The sequence below is a fragment of the Rhipicephalus microplus genome, chromosome 8 (assembly GCF_043290135.1).
Source record: "Rhipicephalus microplus isolate Deutch F79 chromosome 8, USDA_Rmic, whole genome shotgun sequence".
NCBI classification, from domain to species: domain Eukaryota; kingdom Metazoa; phylum Arthropoda; class Arachnida; order Ixodida; family Ixodidae; genus Rhipicephalus; species Rhipicephalus microplus.
Genome location: NC_134707.1, coordinates 35806090 through 35817516, shown reverse-complemented (window position 1 = coordinate 35817516; position 11427 = coordinate 35806090). Strand labels below are relative to the sequence as shown.

Below are 11427 nucleotides of genomic sequence, written 5' to 3'. Positions count from 1 at the left end.
TACTAAAAGCATTTATCGCTGTCTACCAAAAGCAACAGTGTATACTTGGATTTAGTGTTCTCTTGTTCAAGCGATACTATAAGGCCAATTTTATAAGCAAATGTTTCTCGGATTTGTGATTTCAGAGAAGACGGTGTCTCATCAAACTACTGACGTGCTTATTCTAAGTACCTTTTGTGTATCCTGTGGACGTTCCTGTGATGTAGATTACAGACTCAAAACTAGGTGTTTCTAAGAAATAGTGTCCCACAGGCCTTTATCTGAGTCGAAATGTGTAATTTCATGTTGTGGTTCTTTGGTAAAACTTTCGAGGAGGCTTCGTGTTTAACAACGCACAAACAGGCACAGCGAAAATTGGCCAGCAGCTGTGCGTTTTGGGGCAACAAGCTTTATTGGCAGTCGAGAGAAATGATGAGACACCATATTTGAACACAAGCGTCGTCGAAGTAGGGCTTCAAAGCAGGACGTAGGACTCAACCTGAAAAAGATATAAAGCAGTGCAATTTGTATTTATTTTAAATGACAAGCTCCCGTACAACGTCATAAGTACACACACATATTTATGGCAAATTGTAGAAGTAAGACCTAAATATGAGAAAAAACTCCCACACTATGTTTGGTAGATATAGTGATATGACCAAAGGAACTTCGCGCTTTTTCAATATTCTTCTTGAACATACAGTTTTTTTGGGCGCTAAGCTGACGCGCATTGTTTCCAAACACTATGCTTCTAGGGCCGAAGCTCCTTCTTGCCGATGCTTGTCCATTGGCGTTGGCGTTGGTGTTGGTGTTGGTGTCGGCGTAGGCGTTGTGCGCCATAGCCGTAGCCGCCACTGACGATGACGATGAAGAACAAACGCGTTCCAGACCACACATTCTTTTTCCGTTATTGAGGCATAGCACATACAAGGTACCCACTGTACGCAATAACAATGAAAATGGCGCTGATGACGATCACGATCACAGACAACGACTGGCTTCTGCAGTAGATGACATCTCGATAAACTATACAATGCATTTCGTTAACTGCAAACAACCAATAACTGCCTGGAGAACGTGCATGGACCTTTTCTTGGCCGACTTCAGTCTGGGTGGGTTACCGCAAAGCAGCAATAATGAAGGCAAAACGAAATTCACGACATACCGGTTATAGCCAATAAACATTTTATGTAGCTGCACACCACTCGGCCCTCATTTACCTGCGTAACTGGTCAATGTTACTGGTGATTTACGGCCACACCTAACGATCCATCATTCACTTCGTGGATACGCCTTCATTCTCCCCTTTCCCGCATTTCTAACGTTTTCAGTAAGTGAATTTCTTCAATATGAACCGTCTAGCAAAGTACTTTATCGCCTTAGTGGAAACAACACTGTACTACGTCTTCCACTGGTGTTCCATTGGGGGTACTGCTATAATCCAAATAATTTTTTCGCCTTTATTGGCACTTCATGGTACTGTTCCATCCGCTGAATAAAGTCATAATTATGCGAAAAGGATATGTTGTTTTTGTGCTTTCAGATCTATTGCGCTGTCAAAGCATTCTTGATTTAGTTGTAATAGTGGTATTTCTATTCATATTTATATCGTAATGTTGTGGTATATCTGTGGTTATTTCTTCACCTGCGAAGCATAGTGTTTGTACTTTCGCGAATAAACTAGCAGTTTCCATTTGTACAGCATAATTGGTCACCAATAAAATAATATATGTACGGCTATTTTCAAGGCATTGTCTCTTCTGTGATTTTGAAGCACACATATTATTGTTGTCTTTGCTAAAATATGAAAAAATAAAGCCTATACCGAAAGCTATAGGTATGTATCCCGAGAGCAAAACACACGTGTCGAAAGCAGCAAAGGTTTTTACCCACCTTTAGCGATGGTATCCACTGCCGTAGCCAGTTCCTACGCTTTGTCCGTACGATGTCTGGCCGTATTCCCCCTGGAGTCCACCTGCACCGCTTCCGAATGCGGTGGAGCCCTTCTTGAGTCCGGAGCCGAAACTCTTGCGGTCGCTCGCCGAAAAACCCGAGCTGTGACTGTAACCCTGCTTGTTGTTGTACGAGTTTACTTTGCTGAAGGAAGCGCCACCATCGAAGCCGGCGAAACCCTGGTTGAGTCCACTAGCGCCGCCCTTGTATCCTCCCTGCTGGCCCCCAATGGAAGATCCGTAGCCGGACTGATAGCCGCCACCGTAGCCAAGACCACTTCCATAGCCGAGACCACCGTAACCCAGACCACCGTAACCCAGGCCACCATAACCGCTTCCATAGCCGAGACCACCATATCCGAGGCGACCATATCCAAGACCACCATATCCGAAACCACCATATCCGAGGCCAGCGCTTCCAATGAGCCCAGTTTTGGCCAACGCAGGACCTGTGAGACCTACTCCACCATAGCCGGTGCCAACACCAAGACCACCGCCTCCGAGACCACCGCCAACAAGAACAGGTCCTACGCCCCCACCGTAGCCGCCGACTCCGAGACCACCACCTAGAACGCCTCCTCGTCCTTCGATGTCTTTCTTTTCTTTCTTATCGGCGTCTTCAGCGAAGACGCTGCATGCCATGAGGGTGCAAACGGCAACTAGGAAAAAGCACTGCGTTTGGAAGAGTGAGATCCTCGTTATTATCATTGCCGTATTCCATAACAAGTGGGGGAGAAAGATCCATGACGTTACTATATCAAAAAGTTGCTTGCTTAGCATGTTCATTTGTTTTTCTGTGAATTCTATATTGTCAACAGATAACCTTAGCCTCGCACCACTCTCCTGCAGTGTTTCTTTTCTTTTGAGTCCTGTGGTGAGAGTACAAGCCTACCGGCACCATCACTGCCTTGGAAGTGAAACTGGGCAAGCTTCATCAACAGCCATTTTTCACTTTCTTGTGCATTGAATATAATGCGAATTTTTACATGCCTATTTCTAATTTTAACTTTAGGGACATTTGCCCATGCTTACTTTAACCTTCATGTTTCAATATTTACATTATTTTTGAAGTATTATGGACCCTCTTTGGGTAAGAATGAAATTCTCTAACGTAATGCACTTTCCAGGTGGATGAGCGCATGTTCATTCTTGACTCTGTATAAAATATTTCAGGCCTAAACAGATTCTACAGAGAAGTTTTTGTGTAGCTCGCCTGAGGTCGCGCAATGTGGGGTCGCGGCAGAACTGGCGATCTCATCGCTTGTCCTGGCTTGGCTAGGCTTTTATCCTCTCACTCAGAAACGCCTCTCAGGAGCTCCACAAAACTGAAATGATGCTGAAGTAGCCAAGCTTTAACGTTCTCAAAGCAGCTTATGATTGCCATAATTAATTTTTGATAGGTTTTCTGCTAGCCTATGGTAAAAGGTCCACGAAGAGGGACTGCAATTACCCCTTAAAATGTCGAAAAGTGGCAGTGGCAAAATATAAAAAACTTTCACGGTACTATGGCAGGACCCAAATCCGAGAAACAACTATTAGGGGTATTTTTTTGTCATTGTTCATTTGAGGTAATCTTCGTAATTTCTGTTTTCACTGCAGAGCTTATCAATATGAAGTTGCCGAGGTAATATGAATATCGACCTCTCCACTGCAAGACAATTACAACAGAACTAAACAGAACTCTGCTTTCAACACCTGATACCACAATCACATGGTCAATTTGCTGTCTGATAAAAATAGAAAATTTGACTGACTTTTGATTTCTCTCTGAAAATTTGCCTATTACTACAAAGTCAACGTAATAATACTTATAAAGGCATTACTATGTCACTCCAAGCTTGAAATTTGAAAAGATGCCGAATGGCACGTGAAGATGAAATACGATGGCATCTATTTTGCAAAGAAACGTATCATTGCCCTTTCTTGAAGATTCTGCTTGAACTGACTTATTTTATTGGGCTCTCTTCTTTTTTTCAACAAATAATCTGGTTCTAATTGTGTTTGCTACAGAAGATTCAGAAAAAATGAAAGTTTTTTAGCCCGTCTCGTTTTTTAATTGCAACGCCGAAAAAAAAAGATTGAATAAGAAATACTCAAAACCTTAACATTTTAAGAAACTCCATACTAGAGATCTAGCCTGCATGCGGTTGAAGTCAGAACAGCTTTTCGCGTTGAGGAGTAATATCATCAGCTGCTTAGGGTAAGCGATCATAAACCTCTATAGCCGTTACACATCCTTAACAACCTCGGTTGGTATGTCACACAAGATTCAGAGTCTTCAAGAACGTCTTATAGGTGCAACCTATCCGTCCATCTATATCATTTCACGCTTTTTGTTGTGTTTGATTTGAGCTTGATTTTTGATGTTGCATATAAAAAAAACTGCATGAATCTATAAATTTTCATCTTTCCTATAGACCTTTCCGCAAACTGCATTAAAATTGGTGGCCTTGTCCCAAAAATACTGTACGTTTAAATAGATCAATTCTAAAAATATGCCCCATAGAAATATTGAACTACGCGTCATATTGTAAACGCACACCTGGAAAAAAACGTTACAAGGCTTTGATGGTGTTGAATATAAAAAGAAGACAGCATATTACAACGCAGACAAAACAAAAGTTGTCTCACCTTCATTTTTGGCAGATATTGGCGATCTCAGCTGAACCTTGTGTGTGAGGAGCCGCCTTGTCCAGGTCCAATAACGCTGACGCTGGACAGTAAGTACAAACCCCGCCTACCGCCAACACCCGTTTTATATAACACAGCTCCCCGGAAACGTACTGTGCAAAAAAATTCAAAATAGGCGACCGAGAAACCGTTTGTCTGAAGGAAATGCCGTTGCAACACCTTTTCCTTTAAGTTCCTCGTTCTTCTAATTATTGTTGTGTTTCGCAAGAACGGAGGTTACGGGCGCAACGCGAATCTCCTTGCAAGCGACTTGTATACAGTCAGTGAACTGTTCGTGGAAATTTAATGACAATTCCGCACAAGCGTCTTTCCCGGCTTCCGTTCATCTCGCAGTTGTATTTTCTTTTTTTTTTTTCTTTTCGCATTGGGAATTTCGTGCAGCCTGGCGTACATGCATCAGACCTCTCAAGGGCAGGCGTGATTATTTGAGAACCGGTCAGTAAGAAAACCCCCCTTTTAATACTTGCGAACGCGGGACACTTTCTAATGGTTGTTCAAGGACGCTAAGCATCGGCCAGCGTGCCCAAACGGTGGTGGCTGAGGAATCAAGGTGACGCGTCGTCGGGCTCGAAGTCGTGGTTTCGATCAAGACGGTGGCACTCACATTGAGACGGGTCGGAACGAAAAAAAAACAACAAAACAAGACGTTCGTGTGACGCATTTTAAATGCGGCCAACCACCTGATGTGAGTTGATGCATAGAGTGAAACACCTCGGGTGTTTTGTAATTACGGCCACCTCGTTCATATTCACACAATATTTATTCTGCATGACTGCACAGAATTTCCGCTATAGATAGAGTTATCAACTGAGAAAAGACATTTCTCATAAGTAAAATATGGGCCACTTGTGAACAAAATTTGCAAGAAGCACTTCAACAGTATATGGACATTATCTCCAAAATGAATCAAATCTAGACACCCGGTTGTTTCTAGCTCATATACTATCACATGGTGATCGAAGGGAGCCTCTTACGAGAAATAAAATTTTTTTTTTTGAGCAGTCGGACCTGTGTAGCTTACAAAAATAGTCGAAGGAGTGCCGCTGTCTGTCTCCTTCTTTCTCCTGTCTCTCATTATTGGCGCTGTTTTTTATGTGAATCATGTCGTACTAACTCGCCCAAGCAACCACGTTAGTTACAAAAATACTCATTAAGAAAACAAAAAAAGAAACGTATCAGACCGAAACGATGATATGGGCTCCGGGCCAAAAGCGAGAAGTGCGCTGGCAGCGTGTGGCTGAGTCGGTATAATTGAGACACCTGAATTAGATCTTACGGTGGACATAAACAGTTAGTTTGTTGAAATAAACTTGTAACCTGTATAACCTAGGGAATGTAGTGACAGGAGAGACGCGAAGCCCAAACATTGCTTCCGTTCAAGTCCCATTTGTTTGGGAGAGTGAAAAGCACTGCCATCGCGCCGGGCATACAAGTGCTTTCGCTCGGACGGTCATAAGTGACTCTGAATGTGCTATAACCGGTTTCGCTAAAGGAGGTGGGGCCATTCAAGTGGCAAAGATCCTTGAGAAGACCGTGTCAAGGAAACCATCCAGCTTGTGTTGATGCCTGCCTACATCGGGAACAAGGGGAATGACGAGGTGCATCTTGTGTCCTCAAGTGTAACAAACTGGCAGGTTCCCACTTCGGGCTCACTTCCATAGCCAGGCACTGGTTTCTTATAAAGGCGTCACGTATTACTGGAAGCATGAATGAAGGCTTCACCCTCCACCAGATGGTGACCCCAAGAGGGCACAGTCCACAACCTTACGCCGCATACAAACGTGCTCTCTCACCATGTCGTGTTAAACAGGCAATAATCGCGAGCGGATGTTAAACCCAACTGTCAAAATTTTTGTGGGTCTTTACTTCTAACACTGTCACAAAAATACACCTAACCAAATCATTGTTTTGAAAAATTGTTTGGTAAGAAACGCCACTGGAATCAACATTTGGACAACTGAACCCTCCTTTGTCAAGGCAATGCTGCTGGCCTGAGAGAGACAAGCAAATGAGCTGAAACTGTTGTCTCCAGCAGCATTCTCCTCACAACGTTTTATCATCGCTCTACTGCTTCATCTTGCCCTGGAGATATTTTTCTTGGTACTAAAGTTTTGTAAGAAGGATATGTTCACTGACACAAAGTACCTTTAGTTAAGTACAACGTGAGGTGCTAAGTATAGCTAATTATTTTCGCATTGGTTCTGATATTCTAGGTTCAATGCTGGCTCATTGACGTTCTGCGATTGTGAATTAGAGTTACTCTTGCAGATTGACACTCTCACACTATGCGTCGTATTTTGGTATTTAAGTACGAAACGTGATCTTCCATGGTGGTCTAGTGACTAAGGCACTCGGCCGCTGACTTGCATATTGTGGGACCGAATCCCTGGAGCGGCGGGCGCATTTCCAATGGAGGCTAAAATCCCTGAGAACCGTGTGCTTAGAATTACGTGCACATTATAGAACCCCAGGTGGTCACACTTTCCAAAGCTCTTCACCATGGTGTCTCTCATAATCATATGGTGTTATTGGCGTGTTAAACCCCAACAATTATTATTATTATTAGTCATACGAATCGTGTGAATAAAAATATTTTAAATTTCCTTGCATGGATTGAGTTCCGTCATATTGATAAATCAGTCAGCTTTAGTCTGTCCACTTTACAGCACAGGGACAAAATTAAAAATGATTGACTATATTTAATAGCCGAGTCAGCCAAGCGGCCACATGGGAAAAAACAAATAAGCAAAACACACTGAATGGCGTGTGGGTTGAAGTTTTGGTCTCATAAAACGCCTTGAACCTGGATTTTTTTCCTCTCTGGATATCACACCAAAACAATGTAATCGGTGTCGATGTTTTGAAGACTGAAGGTAAACGCAGTACCATTTCTCTTCTTTGGCCTCCATTGCGCAGTGAAGATGCGTACTTCACAAAGATGCGCTTTAATTTTAATATCATAGTGTTATATCACTCGTTTCGCATACAGTTCTGTGTCGACGTTGGCGTTGGTGTCAGCGCTGTTGGCTCTTAGCTAGCAATGGCTGTTTTATGTGAACGAAAATTTGAGCTATACGCAGTTAGGTAGTCATAAATCTTCAGTCTCAGTGTGAATCAAGACGATAAAACTGCATTTATTTGCGCTACAACTCGGTGTGATTTTTATGTACATCTGTCTTCGCCTTTGCCGCGTGTTGTCCACAAGGCAGCATGAAGTGTACGGCAAGGCCTGTAAACGCCTGTAACCTTGCATTTCGAGAAATCGTAGAAATTTAGGTGCTCAAAAGTACATGTAAACTTGTTCTTTTCATTTTCAAATGTCCCGCATTGTTGAAACTTGTGTTGTGTTTCAATGTGTTGAGCACATTGAAAGGATCTGACACTAGTACATGTTGTTGTCTATACCGCATTCGAAAATCATTTAAATACTAATCATATAGAAGATGAACAAAAAACACCAATGACATAACCAAGGTGTTCATTTCCAGCAAAAAATTATCAGTGGTTTCCAAATATATGTGACAACAGTCACAAGATATGCTAAACATTGTTGTCTTCGATGAAAGTAAAAGTTCGAAGTTTAAGGAAATGTCTTTTTTTTTCATTTGTTACCTTTGTGATGACGTTTATAGAGGTCATGTGGTCCTAACGAAGGAAGACCATACGGTAAAATAGTGCAAGGCCGGCAAAGGTGGCACACTCTCGCGCAATCAGCTGCAGAGGTTTTTTAAATGCGGAGCATTTCTTAGCACACTTCGGCGAGTTTGAGCACATCTATCTATCTATCTATCTATCTATCTATCTATCTATCTATCTATCTATCTATCTATCTATCTATCTATCTATCTATCTATCTATCTATCTATCTATCTATCTATCTATCTATCTATCTATCTATCTATCTATCTATCTATCTATCTATCTATCTATCTATCTATCTATCTATCTATATTTGTGTTTGTGTAAATATATGTGCTTTTACGTGATTAATCGTGCTACCCCCCCCCCCCCCTGCAATATTGCCCTCGTGGCGCTGCAGGTAATTCTAATTCCATTCTATTCTATTCTTTTATTCTATTTAGCCGCTTACGTTTGGGCACTCTCGTGGTCACCTTCTTAACTTGGCGTGAACTAAAATTATTATGGGAGGTTAAGATGGTTGACGAATATGTTGCGCTGGTTAGGACATGAATAATATTACAATCCCATCGCGTACGTCGTCAAACGATTCCCGTCCGACATTGGCACATACCCACAGGCGGGTATGTGCCGCTGGCTTGCGGGTATGAGCCACTGGTGATTGACACTTAGTATCTACCCAGGAATGACGAGAATACACATGGGCAATTTTAACGCGCAAGCATAAGGAAATACCTCACATTGGTACCGTCGACCCGACGAATGTAAAGAATAAATGTCGGGTTCCCAGCTGGACTTGAACCCAAGCATTCTGCATGGCAATGAAGCATTTTACCACCGAGCTACGCCAAGTCTCGTAACTACTTTTCACATAGCCGCTGATCTTCGTGAAACGTCAATAAGTGGTTGTAGTGCTGTCTACTTAATTTTATAAACAATAAATATGTACTCCTTTGGTACAGCCGTCACGTAGGGTTAACGTCAGCTGTGTTTGATTGCCATGTGCTGAAGTTGATTTATGTACCACTGCTCAGGGACAGCATCCTCGCATGCATCAGCGCTTCACATAGGCTTTTGGTGTTGCTGATACGCATGTTCCAGTTGGCATCGTTTCGCAGGTGCAAACTGGTAATATAAGCATCTGCAAGTCTTCAACATGTGTCTATGCGTGCAACATTTGTACATATACTTAGTGCTATTTCAATTTCATGACGTGTCGCCCAATAAAAAAATTTCAACATGGTAGCCTTCCCTCTGCATGCTTTGCATAACATCGATTCTGAGGTACGTTGATCTGCCAAATTTTTTTCTTCATCTTGTGTACAACTATCTTCTCCACAACGATCAACAATATCGCTGGGGTGAAGCGCAGTCATGTTGGTGACTTTGAGAGTAGGTAGATTAGAGGGTCGTATAAGAAATTGAGATGGTCGGCTGTACGGTCTCACGTCCTCGACGACGCAAGTCGGGCGATTGTGTGACGAGCTCGATGATGTAGTTCATCGGAAAGGTGGCCTCAATTATGGTACGGACCATGGTACCACGCCAGAAGTTTAGAGCAAAGCCCAGATACGTGGGGCCCTTTCACATATAATGCTTTTTATCGTAGGCGTGTTATGGTTCTATATTGCGCGCTTACCTTTGTTGGTATGAACTGTTCGCATATGAAAGCCATTTTGTTTTCGCTTTTGTGTACCTACGTGAGTGAGTCAACAAACTTTTTTCTTTCAACATCCGGCATGCTTGTGGTCCGGGCTGCGTCGTCAACAATTTTAGGGTCGGTCTCTTTGTGATGGCCATCAAAACAGGGGCACATATCCAATCTGGTGTTTCATTTATTCCCCGACAGGTAGATTTATTCCTAGTTGTGCATGTCTGGAGAAACGGTATAATAACTTTGGTTAATACCCATTAAATCATTCCCTGCTGACTAACTAATTTACTACACAAAGCTCCAGCACCTAGCATTCACAGTGTAGTGAGAAACGAAAGAAACTAACTTAAGGAGAGATGCAATTTGAGAAAAAGCTTCGTGAAGCTGTAAGCTAGAGCAATGGAACATTTTGTGCTGTACCTATGGGCTTTTATACTGATTTCAAATGTGTAATTAGTTTTGCAGAAAGGTTCAAAAAGTTTGCTTTGTGCCTTGACGTTGTGTAAGATATGCTTCGTTCAAAGACAAACTTTTTTGCGCCAATAGACATTTATGGCTCTGGGATATTGTTGGCTCGTGTTGCTCCTGAATAGCTGTAGTACGCAACTAACCATGTAGAAAGTGCGTATGAGATATTTCAATGGATAAGTATAGTTGTAATGACAAAATGTTAGAATCTACCACCTATACTAATTTCTTACTTTGATTTGTATTACTTCCGCTCGCCATATCAAGTTATAAAAATTATGCAAGCACCGTTGACACGCTAAAAAATATGTAGGTAAAATTTCACTTTGATGGTACTACCAGAAAAAAATAAAAACACGATGTTGAAACTCAACTTGCCCAAAAATAGATTTTGAGAAAGGGGCATTTCAAAGCTTAAATAAAAGGCTAATCTTTGGGGAAACGTGCACTTTTTAGGATGACTTATTCTATCGTGAGACCTTGGCGATAATTCTCAATTTAAACACGTGGCTTTTGTAAACTCTTCATGCGAAATGCAATGGTGAGCAGCGAGGTTACGATTTTCAAAGGACCCCAGACAATGGGCTCTTTTTTAGTTTTGCGTAGCCACCTCGTGCACTTTAAAAGTGACTTTAACAAAGTTCAAGGTGAAAACAATCTTGAGATTTTTTTGTTTTTTTAAGTAAGGAAACCAAACTTGTGACAGCAAACAAAAACGAGAAATATGTAATTTCGGAAAAAAAACTTGTATTTTTCCTCTTGCAGTTCTCTTTAAGAAGACATGCACATAGGGCGAGTTTGTGCAGTTCCATGATAAAAATGCAAAAGAGCGCCTGTACAGACGACGATGAAAGGAAGTCACAAAAATGAAACCGTGTGCGTTATTTCCTTCCTTCGTCCTTTGTATAAACGCAGTTTTATATTTTTATGATGAAACTGGGTTAGTTTACATAACTTCACGCACGCAACATCCATCGATGTTGATCACTGACCATGCGTATCGAAATGCCGTTGATCACAACTTTTTATCATTCTGTAGGAACC

The 11427-nt window shown here is 41.9% G+C and overlaps 1 protein-coding gene across 1 annotated transcript; it reads right to left on the bottom strand.

Annotated features, from left to right (window-relative positions):
- Positions 1-368: 368 nt before the first annotated feature.
- Positions 369-4801, bottom strand: LOC119164381 (uncharacterized). Its single transcript, XM_037416561.2, has 3 exons — positions 4563-4801; positions 1873-2603; positions 369-478 (listed from the first exon to the last, which is right to left on the bottom strand). The coding sequence occupies exons 1-2, from the start codon at positions 4566-4568 to the stop codon at positions 1875-1877; spliced, it is 735 nt and encodes a 244-aa protein (XP_037272458.2). The 5' UTR covers positions 4569-4801; the 3' UTR covers positions 369-478; positions 1873-1874.
- Positions 4802-11427: the final 6626 nt, after the last annotated feature.